Source organism: Lynx canadensis, chromosome B3 (assembly GCF_007474595.2).
Source record: "Lynx canadensis isolate LIC74 chromosome B3, mLynCan4.pri.v2, whole genome shotgun sequence".
NCBI lineage: Eukaryota > Metazoa > Chordata > Mammalia > Carnivora > Felidae > Lynx > Lynx canadensis.
The window spans coordinates 21,550,231-21,575,964 of NC_044308.2; the positions used below are offsets into that span (position 1 = coordinate 21,550,231).

General features: G+C 40.5%; 1 protein-coding gene across 1 annotated transcript in view; it reads right to left on the reverse strand.

Moving 5' to 3' along the window:
• Positions 1–25,734, reverse strand: part of OTUD7A (OTU deubiquitinase 7A) — a 185,801-nt gene that overhangs the window by 83,197 nt on the left and 76,870 nt on the right. The window contains exon 4 of the mRNA XM_032593582.1: positions 4,169–4,351. Within this exon, the coding sequence (XP_032449473.1) occupies positions 4,169–4,351 (183 nt within the window). The remainder of the gene's footprint in view (positions 1–4,168; positions 4,352–25,734) is intronic.

Here is a 25,734-nt window from a genome sequence, read left to right on the forward strand (position 1 = left end):
AACAATAACAGGTGGGCTGGCCAGGCCCTAAGCCTTCCCTCCCCTCTCCAACACATGCTGTGAGCTTGATGGTTACAACACATGGTTGCAGCTTCTGGAAATGAGCAATTGCTAGAACAGAGGTGCTGGAGGTTCCCTATGGAGTGGAGCTAACTGCAGAGAAGGGAGCAAGCAGGGAACATTTTCAGCCCCTATTAAAGCATTCAAAGATCTCCAACTTAAGTGCATTTCCCCCACACTCTCATCCAGAGGAGCACAAGCCAGAGCCCATGTCTTTGTCCCTTTCCCTGATATACAGTATGAGCAGAAATGGCTGATAACCACAGGTGCTCTGCAGTCACATGGAAAATTCAGGACACACCTGAGGAGTGTTACGGAAAGTCTACAACGTACCTGTGCCAGACGAAGCAAAGTAAATAGACTGGAGGGCAAGATTTTAAACTAAGCCTAGTAAATGTGTTCAAAGAGATAAACAGAATATTAGGATGCAAAATAACAATGGCAAAGGGCTAATTTGGAATGAAAAGTGTGAATGCTGATTAGCAGAATGGATTCAAATAAAGAATGAATTAGGAAGTTGGAAGACTGGGTCAAGGAAATCTCTTAGAAAAGGTGAAAATGCGATTTAAGAAAACAATAGAGGGATGGTTTTAAAGCACTCAAGGAACATAATTTGGGTCTAGAATTCTTGTTCCACTAAACAAAAATTTAAGAATATCATGTAAACACCTTTAGGAACCCAATGCTTAAGGACTAATTACGTAAAAACTCTTTATGAAAGTAGTCTTTGAGAAAGTACTATTCCTGCAAAAGATAAATGTGAATAAATAAAGTTAATGGTTGTCTAAGTAGATAACAAAATGAACCTAAATGTGGTTGAGGACAAGTGGAGGTAGGAAGGGAGAAGACAAAACACACTCATACTAAGGTATGTACCCTGTTTTCTTCAGGGTAATATTTAGTTGTTAATACATTTCTTAAAATGATAGAAAGAAAACATAAAAATAGGTTTGCATAGGTTAGGGGTAACTATTACCTAAGTAGAGGTAGAAAGTATAACTTTCAAATCAGTAAAAAAATTTAATTAGCCAAAGGATATAGAAAAGGAGAAAAACACACCAAAAAAGCCTGGCAAATAACACATACAACATAAAGAACTACATGCATGATAATTACAATAAAGTAAATGGATTAAATTCACTGTTCAAATGACAGAGACTCATGGATCAGATAATAAAATAATATCTGATGACAAATTATTTATAAGAATCACATGTAATATAAAATGATAAGGAATGATTCAAAATAACAGCAGACAAAATTATATTCCAGGCAAATCTGAGCCAACAGAAAGGCAAGATAGAGATTTCATATCAAGTAAAACAGATATAAAGATAAAAAACATTCTAGGGCACAGAGAGACACTTTATATGTCGGTAACAAAAGAACACTGGAACAAGATGCCCTAACAATTACGAGTGCATATACATCTAACAAGATGGCCTCAAAATACAGTGGAAAGAATGAAACTAAGAGAAAAAAACGGATAATGTGCATTAACATTTCTAACTCAATTCTGGCTTTTCCAGACAACAGAGTAAGCATAAAAGAATAATCCAAGATATGGGTTCCAATGTAGCTTGAATAATAAGGCTGGGCTAACAGAAACAAAGACAACATTCATTCACAACAGTTTGGGAGGGCTGAGCTAATGCAATAGGATAAGAAATGAAATTCATTTAATGTAATTACATTTCATATGAATGTTAAGAATTTAAATTATTTCAGATATTATGATCATATATATATTTAGAAACCTCAAGATATTGTCTTAGAAAAAATGATTAGTTTTAATAAGAGAATTTATGTAAATTACTGCATAAAACATAAATATGTAAAAATAAGTTGCTTTTCTCTGTGCCTAAAATCTTAGAATCTAACTAAATGGGGAGGCATATTGAATGTTCTTGGACGGGAAAATGATATTACAATATGCCAATTATTCTTAAAATAAAAATTCAACCCAATCCAACCAGAATTCTAAGTTTAAGGTTTATATGGCAGAATAAATATCCAAAAATAGTGAAAAATTTTGGAAAAGAATAGCAGTAAAAAAGTTGCCTTAACAGAAGTTATACTATATAAAACTACCAGAGTCAAGGTAACAGGATGAGTGACCACACGAACTGACAGACACAGTCCAGAAACACATCCAAGTATATTTGGGAATTTAATATATGGCAAAGTTGGCATTTTAGTTCAGTGGAAAAAGGATGCTTTATTCAATAAATGTGCCAGGGTAAGTCAATCTTGATCCAGAAGAAAGCAAGACTAGATTCTTCCTTACTACTTACAAAAAATTCAAATCAATCAAAAGACCTAAGAACAAAATTTTATTTTATTATTTATTTATTTATTTATTTATTTATTTATTTATTTATTTTTATTAGAAAGAGAAAGGGCACAAGTGAGTGAGGGCACAAGTGTGGGGAGAATCCCATGAGAGTCAGAGAGAGAGAGAGAGAGAGAGAGAGAAAGAAAGAGAGAGAGAGAGAGAGAGGAGAGGGAGAAAGAGAGAGAGAAGCGGGGCTCACCCCAAGTGGGGCTCTAGTTCACCTGAAGTGAGGCTCAAACTCACCAACTGTGAGATCAGGACCTGGGCCAAAGTCAGATGTTTAACCCACTGAGTCATCCAGGCGCCCCCTAACAACAAATTTTTCAAACAAATATAGGAACTTTGTATTCCAGGAGATCTTCTACAGCAAGAGAGGACACCTATCAGCCATGAATGCATAGTAATACAAACACTTTGTTGGCAGAATACTCTGTAAACAAAATCATAAAGTAAATGATTCACTGGGAAAGACATACACGTATATAAAAATATATGTTTGTCGTCTTCATCACAAAGAATGTTACAAATTGATAAGAAAACTGAAAACAAATAGAAAAATGGGCAAAGTATGTGAACAGGGATGTTGCAGAAGGGAAAATCCAACTGGCTAACAAACAAATGACAAGATGAAAGTTAAAACAGGAGACACCTGTTTTTTACCCTTCACAGTAGAAAAGCAATGTAAAACCATCACAAAATCATCCAGGACTGCCAAGAGTGAAGGGAGACACCTAGTTTTGCACATGGTGTTGGCACAGCAAATCCACTTTGGGAATGCTGACCCATAGAAATAAAAGCACTAGTATGTAAGATCATGGGCATAAAGTTGTTTGTTTTAGCATTGCTAGGAGTATTGGAAACAAAACACCCAAGAAAAACCAGGATAACCATTAATACAGGAGTAGTTTAGAAATGACTGTACAGAACAATATATTGACACTATACTCATGATTGTTCAGTGAAACAAGTGATTTGAGAAGCATTATGTGAATTTGACTCTGATGCATTCTGAATGAGTGTAGCAAAAGGACAGACCAGGATGCCATCATTGGTTATTATGTCAGTGAGATTTGAGATGGGTGGAGAACAAAACTCTGAAGTTTTCTTTATATCTTTCCACTGTTTCTTCCATTACAGTAAACACATCTGATTCTTAAGAAAAAGAACAGAAAGGGGTGCCTTGGGTGGTTCAGTTGGTTAAGTGTCTGATTTTGGCTCAGGTCATAATTTCACAGTTTGTGAGTTTGATCCCTGAGTCGGGCTCTGCACTGACAGCATGGAGCCTGCTTGGGATTCTGTCTCTCTGCCCCTCCCCCATGCGCGCGCGCGCGTGTACGTGTTCTCTCTTTCTCAAAATAAATAATAAATAAACTTTAAAAAATACATAAAAAAATAAAAAGAACACAGAAAAGGGAGCCCTTGGGACACTGAACACTGATGATGAACAGATCTGGAGGCTATGCTACTTAGGGAATAACTGAAGGGACTAGAGGTGCTTGGCTTGGAGAGACTCAGGTTCCAGGAGGAGTGCTGGCCCTCAATCACATGGGCTCCTAGGGGACTGGACTGCCTCTCCTGCTTTTCTGAGGCAGAGGGAGAAGTCAGGAACCGGAAGCAGCAACGCACATTTCAGCTTGATGAACCGAGAGCCTGATTTGCCTGCAGCTGAGAGGTGATGACCTTGCCATTCTTTGACTGCCACCCCCCCACTACCCCCTGCAAGCCATGGAACCCAGGAGAAGCTGTTTCTGAGCTCAGTTCCTTGCCAGGTACCTTGGGCGATGTCGTCCTGCCTCTGAAGGCAGGGCCGTTCCACCTTGTGCCCGGGCTGCGGTGGCTCTCGCTCTGGCTGCTTGGGACACCTGCCCTCGTTGAACACATGTGGCAGGTTGGCTGTGTGCACCTGTCGGAGCTGCTCATAGTCACTCAGAGCGGCTGTCAGGTCCCAGTTTTTGCCTGTGGACAAGAAATGACAAGAAATTACAATATGAAGGATCTCACTGTAGAAAAAAACTGTACGAGAAGCATTCTTTAACAAAATTTTTTTTTACAGTTCTTTATTTTTGAGAGACAGAGAGAGACAGGGGGCAGAGAGAAGGAGATACAGAATCCAAAGTGGCTGCAGGGTCGGAGCTGTCAGCACAGAGCCCGAAGCAGGGCTTGAACTCACAAACCGTGAGATCATGACCTGAGCTAAAGTCGGATGCTTAACCGACTGAACCACTCAGATGCCCCATGAGAAGTATTTTTAATTATCACTTTGACTAATGAACTTTCCACCAGCGTTCTTGTTTCTCAAAAGGGTAAAATGGCTTGATGCATAATCTCTAAAAGCAGAATTTCGCACCTGCGGCTGATGTCCATATGCAATATGTGACTGTATCTACTCTCAGCCTTTAGATTCACACAGACACACACACACACACACACACACACACACACACACACACACACACACCCCACTTCAGAACATTACATTCCTAATTATCATGCCCCCCTCCACCCCTTTGAAAATCAAGTTGTAGAGCTTACTCTCTGAGAGAAGCAAAACAAACAAACAAAAAATCAATAAAAAGAATTCCCAAATTTTCTTTGGGCTTTTGCTTAGAGTTTTATTTTTCTTTTTAAGCTTAATACGGGTAAAGGAGAAGCTTTGGAGGAATTCTCTGTGTAAATGCCTTAGCAGCAGGCAGACGTCCGAGCTCTGAACCTGAACTGGGTGAGATGCTAGTCCCGACTGGGGTGCTGGCCTGGGAGAGTTGTAAGCAGGGCTCCTGGGCACGGAGATGGGTGTGGTGTTGAAGGGGACTTTCCGCAACGCTAGGAGGAGCTGTTCTGGGAGCTGGAACCCTGTCTCTAATTCCTGAGTCTGAATCAATGGACTTCTAATGGAGGCATGGAGTCTTCTGGCATCATGAGCTTTTTAAAGACAAAGAACTAAAAGCCTAGCTTTCATGTTAAAGAGAAAATAAAATCTTATTCTCTTCTGGATAACTTCAAATTGCAGGTATAAGCCATATTGACCCAATTACATGCTAAATTATGTTGTATATACAATATAATGAGGCTTTAAATATATGAGATAATATCAGGACATCTTTTTTACCTCTTCTACTTCTAGTGAAGACTAGAAGTAGTCTTGATACCATCAATCATCATATGTAAGTTATATGGCCACTTGTAATGTAATCACATTTTTTTCCTCCATAGTTAGCTAACAGAGACACAATAGTTGTATCTTTGTACTATCTTAGTGGATAAGAAAAGCAAACTAAATTATCTGGGTCACCCAACAGAAAAAACAGCGGGAGTTGGTGGTTTTGTAAGTGATAATAAATAGCTGGGGCATTGGTGTAATGCAGCCTGGTTATCATTAGTAATAGAAGTGGAGGGTGGTGGTTGTGGCTGTGGGGCTGGGGTGGTGGCCATGACAGGGCTGGTTTTGGGAAACTAAATTGAAGCATAAATGTCATAACACACTTTCACATTCACATAGGACTAAAAATCACAGTGTACAAATATAACCCACATGATCTAAACCTGGCATTTTCAAGCATAAGGGTTAGTGATGATCCAATGGGCATTAATGTTCCAAGAAGGCAAAGATAAGACTCTTGCCCTTAGGGAAATCATGCCTAAGCGGGGGTGATGACCTGAGTGGGCACTCTGCTCTAAGGCACGGCTGAGGGGGCCACATGCCCAAGGGAGGATCAAGCCTGTGTGGAGGAAGAAGGTCAAGGATAGAGGAGGTGAAGGAGGAGACACAGGCCTGTCTTGATTAAAACCCACACTTTTGGGACTATAGTTTCCTTGAAGCTGGTCTTGTTTAGGGCATCACAGCTCCTGGTTATGGACTAACTTTCACACCTCCACCCTGCCTTGCCCATTCATCATGACCCTCCGGAAAAGGACTTGTCCTCTTCTTCTGCATCCCTCACTCTCTGTCTCCAATTTGCCAATGTTTTCAGCTGCTGGGTCCTTACCCCCATGCACTTACCTGCATCATGTGAAATTCTCATTCAGGTGTCACTAGGTCCATCTAAACACAGCAGGCTATCAGGCCCATGGGGGAATAGCAGAAAGCCTCACTAGAACAGGGACATTTAACAGTCCCTTTTATCCTATGCCTCTGAATACTTCATGTACCCTTTTCTTGCTGCTTTGCCCTTTTTTGCCCTTAAAACACATAGGTTCCCCTATTTTTTCTTTCTTTTCTTCTCTTTAAAATTTTTTTTAATGTTTATTTATTTTTGAGACAGAGACAGAGCATGAGTAGGGGAGAGGCAGAGGGAGGAGACACAGAATCTGAAGCAGGCTCCAGGCTCCAAGCTATCATCACAGAGCCTGAAGTGGGGCTCAAAATCACGAACTGTGAGATCATCACCTGAGCTGAAGTCGGACGCCCAACTGACTGAACCACCAGGTGCCCCTCTTTTCTTCTCTTAATTTATATCCTCTTTTTAAGGTCAAGACCATCCCTATGTGAAAAATCTTAAATCTAGTTGTAATTTCTATCCTAAGCTTCAAGGCCAAATGTCTAAGTATGACAGAAGCTAGGTGACTATCCAATTTCTATTTTCCTCTAAATCTTGATGCACAGAATGCTGATTTCAGATTGCAATCCACACAGCTAGAAATACTCATTTTTCTCCTGTAGCCAACATGAGATCTTCAAAGTATGTTCTTGTTGTCATATCTCTATTTGCTTACTCTGTTCCTTTTTCCAGAAATATTTCCTCCAAGCAGCAGAATAGTATAACTGTATGAAAGAAGACCTCAATCCAAAGACTACAGGGAATAAGGAAGTTGCCTGTTAATTTTTTTCCTTTAGGCTATGCCTTACTTTGTGCATATCACAATACATTAGGTTACTGGATTAATAATAAGCACAGGTTTTGTAAGTACCAAAATCTCTAGTACAGTTTACTGATGAAATGTTTGTGATTTAAACTTCTAACTCATTTGATGTATTCTTTTTTTTTTTTTTTTTTTCAACGTTTATTTTTTATTTTTGGGACAGAGAGAGACAGAGCATGAACGGGGGAGGGGCAGAGAGAGGGAGATGCAGAATCAGAAACAGGCTCCAGGCTCTGAGCCATCAGCCCAGAGCCCGACGCGGGGCTCGAACTCCCGGACCGCGAGATCGTGACCTGGCTGAAGTCGGACGCTTAACCGACTGCGCCACCCAGGCGCCCCTCATTTGATGTATTCTTAAGAGTAACATCAAATGAGGCCAGATCTCAAGTTAAACTTAACATATGCATTTTGGCTCTCAGAGTGTGCTGCTTTAATTTAGCATGAAAGTATCACATTAATAAAGGGAAACTACAAGTCAGAGATGCATGGGCTTATAGGAATATATGAAACAGGAAATGACTAAACTCAGGGGAAAAAGCAAAAAAGAGGCAAAGTCATTTCCAAAATGAAGTTAAATTCTAAGGGCGCAAAGAAAAAACAGACCACAGATAGCATAGTAAGGACCATAAAAATGGAAAATAAGTGGAAAAAGTAAAGAAACAAAAGCTAACAGAGAAATGGCAGATATAGAATGTAGGTGAAAGACATAAAACATACAAATAATTGTAGCTTAAAATAAGAAATCTAAAATAATGGAAAAGAAAAAAATAATTTAAAAAGTAAATAAAAAAAAGCAAACTTCTCATACAAAGATTTGATTCTACATATTGAAAGGGCACACTGCATAAAAGGAAGTTGTCCTAGTAAAACACCAAGACATATCCTTATAAAATTGTGTTTTAAAGATAAAGAGAATTCTTTGAATATTTAAACAAAAAATAAAGAAAATCAGGATTGTAACATACTTCTTGGCAGCCACATTCAATGCCTGAAGTCAATGGAGTCACATCTACAAAATACTTAAAGAAAGAAGTGTGAGCTAAGAAACTTTTATATTCATCGAGGCTATCCCTTCATGTATAAAGGCTACAGACAAACCATTTTAAACAAGAATGCATCCAGGAAATACTACTCAAATGGATCTTTCTTGAAAAAACTATTAGAGGATGGGCTCCAGCCAATCAAGAGATGAATGGAGGTTTGGCAAAGGACATTAGGCAGCAGTAAATTTATTTAACTGTACATCTAAGAAAAAACAAAGGTACAGATACAAGTGCAAGAGGAGAAAGTCAATATTCTGCCAAAGCAAAAATGATACAATCAATACAATGGTAGAAGGCAGAAAGTAGAAATAACATACAGTTGCCTCAGTTATGATACAGGGGAGTTAAAAGATCAAATACAAATACGTAAACATATTTAGCAATACAGAGGTGAATGCCAAAAACCAGATAAAAGATATGCTACTAATTAAATTGGATGTGAGGAGACAGAAAAAGAGAGAAGGGAAGAGGAAGATACAAGCTACTTTTATTGAAGCAGATCGTAAGAAGTAACACTGTCTAAAGTAAAAAGGAAACAGAATATTATATGAAGGTATAATTTAAAAAAGTAAACCATAGATAAAAAAATGCAACTTATCAGGGCACCTGACACCTGGGTGGCTCAGTTGGTTAAGCGTCCAACTCTTGGTTTCAGCTCAGGTCATGATCTCAGGACTCATGGATTCAAGCCCGCATCTGGCTCTGTGCTTCGGATTCTGTCTCCCTCTGTTTCTGCCTCTCCCCCACTCACAGTCTCTGTCTCTCATCTCAAAAATAAACATTAAAAAACCCTGCAACTTATCTAATTACCAGAAAAATATTTTTTTAATGTTTGTTTATTTTTTGAGAGAGGGATTGACAGAGTATGGACAGGGGAGGGGCAGAGAGAGAGAAAGACACAGAATCTGAAGCAGGCTCCAGGCTCTGAGCTGTCAGCACAGAGCTGGACGCAGCGCTCGAACCCATGAACCGTGAAATCATGACCTGAGCCAAAGTCAGATGCTCAACCGACTGAGCCACACAGGCGCCCCCAGAAAAATATTTTTTAAGTAAAAAGCTAATAAAATATACTGAAAGACATTTGAAATATTTATATACAAACATAGAAAATATGATACAACAGAACTAAGAACCACCATATCTGTCAGCGCGATATATTTAAATAGACTTAATGCAACTATTTAAAGAAGAGGATTTGCATGTTATCTCACAAAGCGAAGTCTAGGTATTTGCTGTATATAAGAGATCTATCTAGAGCAAAGTGATTCAGAAAGGTTGCAGCTAACAGGGAAGGGCCGTGGTTTATCAGGGTTACCAGGCAAAGATAAAACAAAAATAAAAAGCCCAAGATCACACTGTATACACTGTATGTTATCTAACTTGACAATAAATTATATATATATATATATATTAGAAAAATAAAACAAACAAACAAACAAACAAAAACCAACATAGGGGACATGATCTTATATCTATCTATCTATCTATCTATCTATCTATCTATCTATCTATCTACATATATATTATATATATGTATATATATATACATATATAAGTGTTTATTTTATTTTATTTTTGAGAGAGAGAGAGAGGGAAAGAGAGAGAGTGGGGGATGGGCAGAGAGAGACATAGAATTTGATGCAGGCTCCAGACTCTGAGCTATCAGCATAGAGCCCCATGCAGGGCTCAAGCTGACGAATTATGAGATCATGACCTGAGCCAAAGTTGGTCGCTTAACACACTTAGCACCTGGGTGCCCAACAATTCACAATGGAGATGTATATTAATTATGCTTTCTTTTCTGTAGTTTTGAAGTCTTGCTGAGCCATGAGGGACTGACTGCCCTTCTCAGGCCTATCTGATTCCTCATGATAGCAAACTACCTCCCTGGAAATGTGCCTTTCATGTGCAAACCAACCAATCCAAACCCTGACTCACACTCAGGGCAAATGCTCCCCTTTGCTAATCACTCAGGGCCAGGTACCAGACAATTTGGGGTGGCTTCTCCACCCTGGAGTCTGCTAAAATTCAAACCAGCTAACCCTAAAACTTATTATCCTGCCTATCCAGCCTTACCTGTTCCTTCCTGCAGAAATCACAATAAAGGCTCTCATCATATTTCCCCCCTTCTCTGTGCCTCCTGACTGACCCTGATACTCCTGTGTGGCCCTGCATGGCATGGCTCCTGTTCCTAAAGAACTCTTTCCTTCATGAGAGTGATTTCCATGCCTGTGTGCCTTACATACCCAGTTAGAACAAATATTAGGTACATATTAAAACAGAAGACATAAGAAGCATGAATATATGGATACTAAATAAAAAAGTAGAAACTGTACAAAACAGAAATTGCCATGAAAGACTAAAATAAACACACTGACCTTTCCTATTAACAAGAGAATGCCATAAATAGCAGATTGCATTGTAATGTGGGAATAAACAGCCTCCAAACTCCTGAGGCCCTAACAACAGAATCTTATATTTTACTCATACCGTAAGTCTGCTGTGGGTTGGAGAAGCTCTGTCACGCCTTCTCACTTCAAGATTCAGGTGGACAGAGCAGCTGGTCTTAAAAACTGCCTATCAGTATGGCAGAGGGACAAAAATCTCTAGGGTATCTCTCATTAACAGTCAAATACCTTGGCCCAGTAGTGACTTCTCACTTCTGTTCCCAACCCAAGGCTGAAACTAGGCACAGGGTCCCTCCTTCCCATCCAACCACAGGGGCCAGGAAGGGCAATTCTCCCACACACCCACAAGGGGGAGGCAGAATGCTGGACATAGTCTTTGAACACCAGATGTAACATTAACATACAGTAAAAGAAAATAGCCTTCATACATAAACAAAAACAAGTTAGATGACATAATGGAAGGAAGTATTCCATTATGCAATTTCATAATTGCAACTAAAAGACAAAATACTGAGAAATAAGTTTAAAAGAGATATGTAAGAGATCCATGTTCTTAGTTTGGAAGACTCAATATCATCATTTCTTCCTAAGCTAATTTATAAATTTAACACGATCCCAATTAAAAAAAAAATAAGCAGGGCTTGGAATCAGACAGGCTCATTTTAACCTTCATCTGGAAAACTAAGCTAGAATAACCGGGACTCTCTGAAACAAAGGAACAATGAAGAGACAGGGGCACTCACAGACATAAACCTGCTCTACTGTCTCGATAATACTACATGAACCATCTGATAAAGCAATGGAACATAAGGGAAAGTCCCAGAGAGACTTAAATTCATACAAAATGTCAAAAGATGGTATTGATCTGGGGAAATATTTGCACTTCATACCACACACAGGAGTCGTCTCTGATGCAGGTCAGATGCTAAGAAAACCAAGGCGGGAGCATGCTGGCAGGAGGGCTGGTGGGAATGAGGCAAGGGGTCTGGGGGGAAGCAGCAGCAGACCCACCCTGAAGGTGCAACAGAGCCTTCCCTGAACTGACTGGCATTGCCTTTCAGAGGAATTCGCATTGTGGTAAGGGGCACAGACATAAAGAAGGCACTGGATGGGCGTTGCCCCCAGTAGGGGACTTGGTCAAAAAGTGACTTCCTTCCACTGGGGGACCACTGAAGAGGGACTCAGCTGTGAGCCGTCAGCAGCCTGGCTCCCTGCTTCCCACTCTGGCAGGAGTCCCTGGGTCCCCGGATGAAGGGATCTGAGCACAAGAGCAAATGCTACACCCTCTATTTTCTCCTGTGCACACACGTTTGTGTTTTGCCCAGAAACCAATAAGGGGGAAAAACAGAATAACAACCCAAAGATAGAAACAAAGGACGTGAACAAAGAGTTCACGGAAAAATAAACAACTCTGAAATAGATGAAAAGATGACAAATTTCACTCACAAAAGAAATGCAAATTACAAATATACTGAGGAATCATTTTACATGTATCAAAGTAGTGAATGCAAAAGTTGGCAACCCACCTGGTTACCAAGTTTGTTGGTAAACAGGCTTGCTCATCCACTTGCTGCTAAAAGTACAGAATGACAAAACCCCAAGTAATTTGTCAAAATTACATTGCATTTATCCTGTGACCCAGACATCCCACTTCTGGGCTTTTGTCCTTTGGTTAATACTTATACACATAAGATGAGGTATGTACAATATAGTCATTGCAGCATCATTTATAACAGCAAGATAATGGAAACAAGCTAAGTGTCCATCTGTGGAAGAACATTTAAATAAACTACGGTGCACTCCACTTAACATAATGATATGCTATTGCATAAGAGAATGAAGCCCCATGGAAAGATCTCTAGCACACATCTGGGAGTGAACTAAGCAAGGTGTTGAATATTCATAATCCTACCTTTTGAGTAAGGATAGAATAATATATAAATTCTCTCTATATACATTAAAACATACAAATAAGTGTGTGCTTGTATCTGCATATGCAAATGCTAGACAGGTAAACAAGAAACTAACACAAGCAATGATCCCGGGGTCAGGGGGAAGTGGGGTCCAGGGGACAGAGAAGGTACAATATTGTCAATTTCTTCCTCTTTTGAGTGTTGAACTCTTTAGATAAATCACTTATCTAAAACAAATAGAAAACAAAACTAAATGCAAAAAAATTTTAAATGATTAAACAATAATTACCAGTATTTTAAGTGTACCAAGGTAAGAACTCTCCCTTAATATGTAGTGTGCCAAAACTACAGAATGGAAGATTTCATCTCCTTCACATTTGCAGGCAAAATTCTGAATTTCCTGCTATTAAATACAGATGGAAATAGAAAGAGCCAATTGAAATAATGGAACTTCTTAGCTAGCTGATATTTATAAGACTGTTTTAATTAACCTATTTTTATAGAAATGTGGGGAAAGAAATGAGCCCAAAGGCTGCCTCAACTAATCTTCCAATAGGTCATAGTTCACCAGATACTTGTGCAATATAACAAATATGATAATAAGGTAACAAAATCATATGGCTGATATTTGGATATCTGTTTTTTTTTTTTAGTTTATTTATTTATCTTGAGAGAGAGAACCAGTAGGGAGAGGGAGAGAGAGAGGGGACAGATCTGAAGCAGACTCTGTGCTGACAGCAGAGAGCCTGATGCAGGGCTCGAACCTATGAACTGTGAGATCATGGCCTGAGCCAAAGTTGGATGCTTAACTGACTGAGCCACCCAAGCGCCCTGATATTTTGATATGTTAAAAAAATTATGTATTCTATTGCCAGCTATATAGAGGCTGGTATGTGCAGTAAATTTAAACAAATGTTGAAAGAAAAAATAATATTTATGCACATTCACTCTTTGACCCACTGTGAAATGGTTTTTGTGATCCCCTTTCTACTGAAGCATTCTTTTCAAGATTACCAATAAGCTTGATGTAGATAAATCCAAGGTCACTTCCCTGTTCCCCATCAATAAAGGCCTCTCTTCTCCTTGATTTACTTTCCTTTTTTGGGGCAGAGGAAAAGAGAAAGAACTAATGTGCAGCATTAGACTGTGACTCTCTTTTGACTTCTAAGACATCACACTCTAATCATCCTTTTATTTCAATGGCTGCTCTACTCCTTTCCTTTTAACAGCACCTCTTCCTCCTTCACTAAGTCCCTAGATGTTGTCATTTCAGATCTGGGCCAAACTCCACTGGGAGGTATTTGAATGAAATTTTTACTTCTGATTTAAAGGAATACAGACTTAAGAGGAGGGTTGACCTGTGCTATTATTCCCTGTTCTCACTGACTGGAATGCAGACATGATACCTGGAGCTGTAGCAATCATCTTGCAAACACTAGGTAACAAGCACGAAAAGGCCAATAGCTAAGAATGCTGAGTGAGGAAAAAAAAGCCTGAATAAGAATCTGGACAGATTACTGCCAGCAAACCCCTAACTAATATAGGGAAAAAACACAGGACAGAAACCTACACTGAGACCTAATTCTGACAGGGTACCCAGGTCAGGATGTAACTTGGGACCTGGAGGATGACCAGAGGTGCTCTCAGGAGGATGTCTCATTTAGGCCGAGACCTAAAAGAAGTGTGAAAGCCATCTTGTTAAAGAATCAGGGGCAGGGGGAAGAGGGGTGGCATGCTGGGAAGAAGACAGCACATCGATAAACATCGAAGTGAAATGACCTGGCACATAAAGGCAGTTAAGTGTGAATGCAGCACAGAGAGGAGACTGGAGAGGCTGCCTGAGGAGACTGAAAAATACAGGAAGAGAGACGGAGGTGTTGGGACAAGGTACACCTTTAAGGGTCTTGTGAAGTATGTGCTGGGATCTGAACTTCATCGCAAGGGTAAACATGAGCTACTGAAGCACTTCCAAATGAGTAGGGCCTGATCCAATTTTTATCTTAGAAAAATAAAGTGTTTGCATTAAAAAATATCTCTGGTTAAATAGTAGAGACGGCATTAGAATTGGTGAAGCTTGTGGCAGAAAGTACATTAGGTGGGGCCTATAGCAATATTGATGTGAAATGAGATGGCCTGGTCCAGTGACAGTGAGGATGGAATAATGGCGGGGGGGTCTCCTAGGTGCCAGACGAGGGGGAGAGGGAGAGGTGAAGGCAGGTGTTCAGGATTCCGGGGACTGCTCAGGAAATGTCTGGCTCAGTTATGGTAATCCACATCTGGAAGACTACTCAGCCATTAAAAATGAATTTGCATATACAACAGATTTGAGAGGATTTCAATGAAGTAGTGTTGAGTGAGAAAAGCAGTATGATGACAGTGTGTTCAACACAATCACCTTGGCGACACAGAGCAAACACAACTCTGGTCCATGTCCAGTGTTATCATGCTTTAGCATCCAAGGTCAATTCTACACCCCTGCTGCCTTTGCAGGAGAGGAGCGTGAGTGAATGCTCCTGGAAGGGATTCCCAGTAGAGTTCTGGCAACAGCCTCCAATGAGAAGCATTCATGCAAGATTGATTGGAAGGCTGAGCACAGGCTGGTTTTCCACGGAGTGTTGCAAGCAGATGCCTGGGCAGAGAGCAGATGGAGATTGGCTGTAGATTTGGGGAAAACTCCTGAGAAACACCTGCTTGGCAATCCAACTGTTAGGGTGGGTGGGTGGTGGGGTGCCCTGTGAGTCCTGAGGCTTCAAGGACTTCCAGAGTGGATCTCCTCAGTGAGAACACAGCTTCCCTAGTTCCCTTTCCTACTTGGAATATCTAGAATGACTTGTGTCTCCTTCGCCAAATGCTGACAGATACAGAATTTGGTATTAGAAATGGTTGCCGGTATTAGAAACACAGAGATGACACTAGTTCTCTGACACTGTAGGAAAACCAACAGCTGTTATGCACAGACACTGTGATGCAAAGAAGGGGTACAAAGAGCATGGTAGGTGAACTCTCTTGACTGCACTGGGTAGCATGCAGGAAAAACGGTGAGCATTAGGACAGTAAGCAGGAAAGATTGGGCTTTGAAAGCTGGATGGGATCCTAAGAACACTAAGTGGGTTCTGATGATTGAAACCTGCTGCTCTTAAAAGTTAAATTAATCAAAAGTTAGTTACTTAATTAGTTAAATTAATTTAAAGTTAAATTCATAACTAGGAATCCATTCCATGTAAAATGCCATGTATCCTGGATTCCAGTAATCCCATTTCTAGGAATATAGCCTCAGGACATATCTGTACCTCTGCCATATGCATAAGGAGTGCCATGAAAAATGGGCACAGCAGCCTGCTGTGTAACTTTTAAGCATTTCCAAATGCTTGGGCTCTCTATACTCAGGATGCTATTAATCAATTAATCTAAACTGTGATATCACAATATGTGATAAACCATTTTCATAGTAGCTGAAGGAATATCGCTACAGGACAGGGGTGGCTCCCACACTGTACTCTAAGGAAGACCACGGATCTGCTCTGTAGGCTCCTGGTTCAGGCAGGTACCCATGGGTGCTGATGATATACATATGAATGAGGACACCTGTGTGCTTTGTAAGAGGGTGACAGAATAAGAGGTGAGACGAGCATGCAAATAGCTGCTGTGGACTGAGAGCTGGGGTAGTCTGCAGAGGGACCCAGGTGCCCCATTATTTGTGAATGAAGCTTGGAGCTTTCCAGAAGAGAAACAGGAAGGGCAGTGCAGGGGAACAGAATACAAAGGCTTGGAGGCTTGCAAAACCATTCTTTGCCCAGTGAACTATACAGATGTGCTGGGGTTCCAGGGATATGGGAGTTGATCAAGAAAAAAGAAACGACCATGAAGTGGCACACATGAGCTTTATGGGGTGATGCTTACATGGGGGAAGTTTCTCACAGGAGGAAGCTGTGCATCAGAGACCACCTATGTGTCTCTACTCAGAGAGGGGGAAGGGCAGGGAACTCCTCCCAGGAGAGAGAAGCACACAGGAGCAATGGTTTCTGTGTCCCAGTGATGTCATTCAGCAGCACCATGGGAAGTCTGGGTCAGAGAGGTCTTAAGGGCAGCAGCAGCCTGCTGTCTCAGAGCCATAGACTTTGTCTTATCAATGGTGAGCAGATGCTGGGGGAGGATTTGCAGGGAATGCAAAGCAGGAAGGCTAAATGTATAGAAATCTGCTTACATGAGCTATGTTTAAAACAAATGGATGTGTGAAAAATGTGAGTTTGGGCTGGCAGATTTGGACTCAGTCTGCAATAAGGAAACAACCAACCTAGGAGGCAATACACAGATCTGTGGTTCATTCATAAACAAGAGGTCAGCAGGGCTGCCCTACAGAATTTGATCAGAGATGACCAAAGTGATACTTTCTTAGGTGGAGTTTTAAAAATACATAATTTGATTTCAAAGTTTTAGATGAATTTTGTAAAAATATCTCTTGATTTAGAAGACAAATAAATGAACTCAGTGGCTGTCTGTACCCAGTCACATACCCTGCCATGGTCCCTGGTCATCTAAGCATCCCTACTGACTGCTTCCATCGGGGCAGAGATCTGCCTGGATAAAACCTCACGGTGCAGGAAGCATAGCTAACTTGTGGCTTGGTCTTTCTCGCTGAACCAAACCCTCTTCTCTGCAGCCAGCCCCAAGCTACTTTGTGCAATCAGCAGCAGCAGCAGCAGCAGCAGCAGCAACTTCATCAACTCAAGTCAGGTCTCTCAGCCTTTAATCTTAAAATCGTGTTTTAAAAAGAATCTGAAGATTGACTTTCATAAAGTCAAAGATAGTTAAGTCAACCCCCACAATGAAAGACTGAGTTCTGTGCTGATATTGATAGCTGTCCTTTAATGTGGGTTACTGTCCACGCTGAGCAGGCAGCCTGGCTCTGCATTCTGTGTCTTCGATCTGCATGGTATTTAAGAAAGAAATGAACTTTAATGGTTTCAGTTAAAAATCCTGAGGCAGTTTTTTAAAACAAATCAGAATGAATGCTGAAGTCTCTGAGGAACAAATCACTGTATGTCTCTTGGATGTTTGCCAACCTGGTAGAGTCTGGTAGACTCCAGGAAGAACCTTGATTATTTGTGGCTTCTAAAGAAAGTTTTCTAGCTCCTTCCATCCAATTCTACTAGGAAGCCTGCTGCTACCCCTCTCACAACAATGGACATAATGGCAGCTAGGGGGTCCAGGCTTCACACTGCAGCCAGGTCCTTCCCTGGAGAGTTAGGGGGCTCTGGAGGAGGACTGGCTCCTCCAAGCCCCTGGCATAGACAGCGGCCATGAGCTGTTTATTAGTCCACACAACGAAGAGAGAAAGGCTGCTTGGCCTCCCAGGATATTTTCTGCTTGTTCAGATTCAGTGAAATCCTGCCGGGGACCTATGTCTACAAAATAGTCAAATTATAACCATGTGAAGATTGAAGATTGGGATTCAGGACAGCAGTGCCTGCCCCCTGGTGGAGAAGGCAGCGTGCCCAGAAGAAGCAGGACAGAGCTGGCTGCAGGTGCAAAGCCAGGCCATGCTGTGTAAGGCCTTTGGGCCAGGGGGCTGGACTTGCCTACAAGGCCTGTTCATGCGCTCAGCAGGGATTCAGGGGGTGCTTACTGTGTTCTGCTTTAGTAGTACTCTGGCTCCAAATTGTTCCCTGGTAAGGTGAGAGACCCAAACAAATAAGGAAGGAGTCCTGTGGCTGTTTGGAAGACAGCATTTTCAGTCATGAGAGCAGCAAAGTCAAACCCTGTGGTGGGCCTGCATGGCTATAGTGTACATAAATGAGCAAGGTGGCCTGTGCATAGAGTGTGCAAAGTGGAGCCTGGCAAGGATGCAGGATTTGATTTGGGGAGAGACTAGACCATTGGCAGATTTGCAAGCTGCGGAAAGAATGTTCTGACATGCTTCATTTAATTAAAAAACATTTTGTGGTATCATTTATACACAGTGGAGTGAATGCCCAGATCCATGATCAGTTTGAGGACTCTGGTCGGGTGCACACATGTGTGTAACCACTGCTGCAGTCCAGACCTGGATCATGTCTGTCATACCTAGAGGGGTGTTGTGTGCCCTTCCAGCCAATCCCTCTTCAGTTTCCTGCTGCTGTGTAATGAATCGTCATGCAGGTAGTGGCCAGAGGCTGTGTGGGGTTGGTTGGCTTCTGTGTTCTGAGACTCACAAGGCTGCAGTCACGGTGTTGAGAGAACTGCATTTCTTTCTGGAGCCTCTGGAAAAACACCCACTTCCAGGCTCATTCTGGTCGTGGCAGGATTCAGGTCCATGCAGTAGCATGGAGTCTTCAGTTCCTTGGGCATTGTCAGCTGAGGGTCATCATCATCCCCACAGACGACTTTGTTCCTTGGACCATGGTCCCTTCCTCCATCTTCAAGCCAACAATGGCAGTTGAGTCCTCTTCACACTTAGAATATCTCTGATCATTCCTTTCGCATCTCTCTGAATCTTCTGCCTTCCTTTTCTGGTTTCAAGGGCAGAAGATTACTGTGCCCACTCCCCTTCCCCAGATAATCCAGGAAAAATCTATTTTAAAGTCAGCTAATTAGCAACCTGAATTTTATCTGCAAAGTCCCTTTGCAGTAGTACCTACATCAGTATCTGTATATCAGGGAACGGGAATCCTGGGAGGCATCTTTAGAATCCTGCCTACCACACAACCCCCATTTTTGAGCTCCATTAAATGGAGTCATGCAATACTTTTTTCTGTGTCTGGCCTGTTTGCTCAGAATAAGATCTCTGAGATTCATCCATGTTGTAGCATGCATGAATAGTTCATTTCTTTTTATTGCTGAGTAGTATTCCATTGTATGGATACACCACACTTAGTTTACCCATTTACTTTTTGAGAGGTTTGTGGGTGCTTTCTAGATTTATGTGATTATGAATGAAGCTGCTGTGAACATTTAAGTACAATCTGTTTTGTGGACATAATGTTTCTTCATTAAACACCCAAGAGCAGAATTGCTGCATCAAAGGGAAATATATTCTTAATTTTATAAGAAACAACCAAACTGTTTTTCAAAGTCGTTTTATTATTTTGCTTTCTTACCAGCATTTATTCCACATCCTTCTACCAGTTGGTATTGTCAGTCTTTAATTTTAACCATTTTTGTGAGTGTGTGGTGATATCAGTTTTAATTTCTATTTCCCCAATGACTGATTTGAAAATCTTTTCTTGTGCTTACTGGTCATTTCATATATCTTCTTTTTTTAAATGTTTATTTATTTTGAGAGAGAGAGAGAGAGAGAGAGAGAGAGAGAATGAATGAATTTGAGAGTGCAGGGGACAGGCAGAGAGAGAGAGAGGGAGAGAGAGAATCTCAAGCAGGCTCTGTGCTTGTCAGTGCAGAGCCGATGTGGAGCTCGATTGCACACACCATGAGATCATGACCTGAGCCAAAATCAAGAGTTGGATACTTAACTGACTGAACCACTCAGGCACCCCTCACAGATCTTCTTTTTAAACGTCTTTCACTCACTTTTTCATTGGATTATTTATATTTTTATAATTAATTTTCAGTTGTTACTTACATATTATTTATACATTTGTAAAGTATATATTTATAAATTACATTGTGTTATCTTATATATTTATAAATTATAATTAATTTGAAGTTGTTATTTATATACATATATAAGTACTTTATCAGATATATGTTTTAAATATCCCAGTTTATGGCTATTATCTTAATAGTGTCTTCCAAATGAACATTTTTTATTTTTGATGAAGCTCAATTCATCATTTGTTTTCCCTTTCACAGTCCTTTTTTTGACCTCTCTAAAATATGTTTGTAAACTCCAGGGTCATGAAGATTTTTTTGTCCATGCTTTCTTCTAGAAGCTTTGTAGTTTTTGCATTTACATTGAGGTCTATAACCTACCTTGAAGTAATCTGTATGTATGGTATAAGGCAGAGGGTCAAGGCTTTCCCCTTCTGTCTTCCCTCTCTTCCTTCCTTCCTTCCTATATTATTTTATAGTTGTTCAAGTACCTTTGGTTGAAAAGACTTTTTCCTTTCCCTTATTTTTTTTTAAATGACCTCAATTGATGATCGGTTTGGGGCTCCATCTAGACTCTCTCCTGTTCCACAATGCACTGCTTGTCTCATCTGACGTGAGTGCCACACAATCCTGATGACTGCAGCTAGAAGCCTGTCACTGTAGGTTCTCCAGCTCAGCTCTCCCACTGCACAGCAGTCTTCAGAGGCTCAATCTCAATCAAATCCCAGAACTTTTTTTTTAAACTGATAAGTCTATTGGACCAGATGGACTTGACAGATATATTTAGAATTCTACATCCCAAAGCAGCAGAATATACTTTCTTCTCAAGTGCACATGGAACATTCTCCAAGATAGATCACATGGTGGGTCACAAAGCAGCCCTCAGTAAATATAAAAGAATTGAGATCATACCATGCACATTTGCAGATCACAATGCAAGGAAAAAGTCTGGAAAACTTCCAAAAGCATGAAGGTTAAAGGATATCCTATTAAAGAATGAATGGGTCAACCAGGCACTTAGAGAAGAAATTAAAAAATATATGGAAACAAATGAAAATGAAAATACAACAATCCAAACCCTTTGGGATGCAGCAAAGGCAGTCCTAAGAGGAAAATGCATTGCAATCCAGGCCTATCTCAAGAAACAAGAGAAATCCCAAATACAAAATCTAACAGCACACCTAAAGGAACTGGAAGCAGAACAGCAAAGACACCCCAAACCCAGCAGAAGAAGAGAAATAATAAAGATCAGAGCAGAAATAAACAATATAGAATCTAAAAAAAAACTGTAGAGCAGATCAATGAAACCAAGAGTTGGTTTTTTGAAAAAATAAACAAAATTGATAAACCTCTAGCCAGGCTTCTCAAAAAGAAAAGGGAGAGGACCCAAATAGATAAAATCACGAATTAAAATGAATTTATTACAACCAATCCCTCAGAAATGCAAGAAATTATCAGGGGATACTATGAAAAATTAGAAGCCAACAAACTGGACAACCTGGAAGAAATGGACAAATTCCTAAATACCCACACAATACCAAAACTCAAATGGGAAGAAATAGAAAACTTGAACAGACCCATAACTAGTGAAGAAATCGAATCACTCATCAAAAATCTCCCAACAAATAAGAGTCCTGGACCAGATGGCTTCCCAGGGGAATTCTACCAGACATTTAAAGCAGAGATAATACCTATCCTTCTCAAGCTGTTCCAAAAAATAGAAAGGGAAGTAAAACTTCCAGACTCATTCTATGAAGCCAGCATTACTTTGATTCCCAAACCAGACAGAGACCCAGCAAAAAAAGAGAACTACAGGCCAATATCCCTGATGAATATGGATACAAAAATTCTCAACAAGATACTAGCGAATTGAATTCAACAGCATATAAAAAGTATTATTCACCATGATCAAATGGGATTCATTCCTGGGCTTCAGGCCTGGTTCAATATTCACAAATCAATCAATGTGATACATCACATTAATAAAATAAAAGATAAGAACCATAAGGTCCTGTCCATAGATGCAGAAAAAGTATTTGACAAAATACAGCATCCTTTCTTGATGAAAACCCTCAAGAAAGTCGGGATAGAAGAAACATACTTAAACACCATAGAAACCATTTATGAATAGCCCATAGTTAATATCATCCTTAATCGGGAAAAATTGAAAGCTTTCCACCTGAGATCAGGAACATGACGGGATGTCCACTCTCACCACTGTTGTTTAACATAGTATTGGAAGTCCTAGCATCAGCAGACAACAAAATGAAATAAAATGCATCAAAATTGGCAAAGATGAAGTCAAACTTTCACTTTTCACAGATGACATGATACTCTACATGGAAAACCTGATAGACTTCACCACAAGTCTGCTAGAACTGACATGTAAATTCAGCAAAGTCGCAGGGTACAAAGTCGCAGTCACAATTGCACCAAGAACCGTAAAATACCTAGGAATAAACCTAACCAAAGATGTAAAAGATCTGTATGCTGAAAACTATAGAAAGCTTATGAAGGAAATTGAAGAAGATACAAAGAAATGGAAAAACATTCCATGCTCATGGATTGGAAGAGTAAATATTGTTAAAATGCCAATACTACCCAAAGCAATCTACACATTCAATACAATAACAAACAAAATTGCACCAGAATTCTTCTCAAAACTAGAACAAACAATCCTAAAATTTGTATGGAACCACAAAAGACCCCAAATAGCCAAAGTAATATTGAAGAAGAAAACCAATATGGGAGGCATCACAATCCCAGACTTTAACCTCAACTACAAAGCTGTAATCATCAAGACTATATGGTATTGGCACAAAAACAGACACATAGACCAATGGAATAGAATACAGACCCCAGAATTGGACCCACAAATGTATGGCCAACTAATCTTTGACAAAGCAGGAAAGAGTATCCAATGGAAAAAAGGCAGTTTCTTTAACAAATTGTGCTAGGAGAACCGGACAGCAACATGTAGAAGAATGAAAGTAGACCACTTTCTTACACCATACACAAAAATAAACTCAAAGTGGATGAAGGATCTGAATGTGAGACAGAAAACCATCAAAACCCTAGAGGAGAAAGCAGGAAAAAAAATCTCTTTGACCTCAGCCACAGCAATTTCTTACTCGACACATCTCCAAAGGCAAGGAAATTAAAAGTAAAAATGAACTATTGGAACCTCATGAAGATAGGAAGCTTTTGCACTGCAAAGGAAACAATCAGCAAAACTAAAAGGCAACCGACGAAATGGGAAAAGACATTTGTAAATGACATATCGGATATAGGGGTGGTATCTAAAATCTATAAAGAACTCACCAAACTCCACACTCGAAGAACAAATAATCCAGTGAAGAAATGGGCAGAAGACATTAACAGACAGTTTTCCAAAGAAGACATCCAGATGGCCAACAGACACATGAAAAGATGCTCAATGTTACTCATCATCAGGGAAATACAAATCAAAACCACAATGAGTTATCACCTCACGTCAGTCAGAGTGGCTAAAATTACAAATCAGGAGACTATAGGTGCTGGCAAGGATGTGGAAAAATGGGAACCCTCTTGCACTGCTGATGGGAATGCAAACTGGTGCAGCTGCTCTGGAAAACAGTGTGGAGGTTCCTCAAAAAATTAAAAATAGAACTACCCTATGACCCAGCAATAGCACTGCTAGGAATCTACCCAAAGGATACAGGAGTGCTGATGCATAGGGGCACTTGTACCCCAATGTTTACAACAGCACTTTCAACAATAGCCAAACTATGGAAAGAGCCTAAATGTTCATCAACTGATGAATGGATAAAGAAGATGTGGTTTACATATACAATGGAATACTACTTGGCAATGAGAAAGAATGAAATCATGCCATTTGCAGTAACGTGGATGGAACTGGAGGGTATTATGCTAAGTGAAATAAGCCAGGTAGAGAAAGACAGATATCATATGTTTTCACTCATATGTGGATCTTGAGAAACTTAACAGAAGACCATGGGGGAGGGGAAGGGGGAAAAAGTTACAGAGAGGGAGGGAGGCACTCTTAAGGACTGAGAACAAACTAGGGGTAGATGGGGAGGTGCGGGAGAAGGGAAAATGGGTGATGGGCAGGGAGGAGGGCACTTGTTGGGATGAACACTGGGTGTTGTATGGAAACCAATTTGACAATAAATTATATTTAAAAAAAGAAAAACTGATAAGCCGATTCTATGGAGATGATTTAATATTTTAATTTTATTTCGGCCTCTGAAGAATGGAACAGAGAGAAGAAAGGCAGCAAATTGTGGTATTTGGACTGTGGGTCCTAAAGGAGAGGCTAGTGCTTCTTGAAGGGGAGCTGGCAGGAATTCCTCATGGATTAGCTGTGGAGGGTCAGTAAAAGTAGCAAGGCTTTCAGGCTTTCAGAGAAGCAGGATGTTTCCTGCTCCCCATGGTCTGAGCTCAGATGGGCTAGTAGCCCTGGAGGTTCACATGACTTCCAGTGGAGCCTGGCCTGGGTTCATCTGGGACTCAGTTCTGGGGGGCCTAAGGAGCCTCATGGTGCTGCAGCCATGACGCTCTTTTAGCGTTGAAGAAAACCAAGCAGCTTAAAGAAATCAAACAGTCTGCTAAACTCCCACATGCACAGGGAATGTAGCTGTACCTAGAACTGAGAACATCTGTAATCCAAAACTCAGTCTCTGAACTATGACTTCCAATTGCCTGCCACACCAGAGCTGACCAACTCACAGGCCTGGGAAGTGGAGAAGGAAGACAAATACGGTCTTCCAGAAAGAGGCAACTGAATTCTTAATTTCCAAAACCAGCAAATTGTACATAAACATAAGAATTATGTGTACATTATTTAAAAAATATATACATACATATAAATGTTTGCAATGTTTTCAGTCCCTCTTAACACATTTAAAACCTACTCCATTCGTCTTTCCATCCAGATGAGGCACCCCTATCTTGCTCTCAAATGCCCCAAGGAGAGTATGAGAAAGAACAGGGAGGGGCTGGGACACAGGATCTGAGGCACATGCAGCAGCAGGGGCTGTGACTGACCTGTAGTAGTAGTGTGCTTGTGTGTGGTACACCTGTGCAATGTGTATATGCAGTGAGTGTATGTGTATGTTGTGTGGCATGTGTGTGGAACATGTGCTGATTCTGCATGCATTTGTGTTGTGGTATGCTGCAGTATAGAGTGTGTGTGGATATATGTGTGGTAAGAATGGCTTATGTACTGCATAGCATGTGTGGTACATGTGAGTGGTATGTGATATATATATTGTATGGTGTGTGCATATTGTGTGTGACATAAATGTGAGGTCTCTGAGTGCATGGTGTGTGTGTGTGTGTGTGTGTGTGTGTGTGTGTGCATGTATGTGTATACAGGGCACATGCATGTATGTAAAGTGTGAATGCATGTGAGATATTTGGACACATGTGAGATGTGTGCACCTGTAACGTCTATGCATGTTCAATGTGCATTATGTGATTAGTGTGTGTGCTCCCTAATGTATGTATGTGTTGTGTGGTGATTGCCTCTGTGATGAGTGGTATGTGGCATGTGTTGGGAAGTGTGTGTTGTATGGAATGGGTGTGCATCT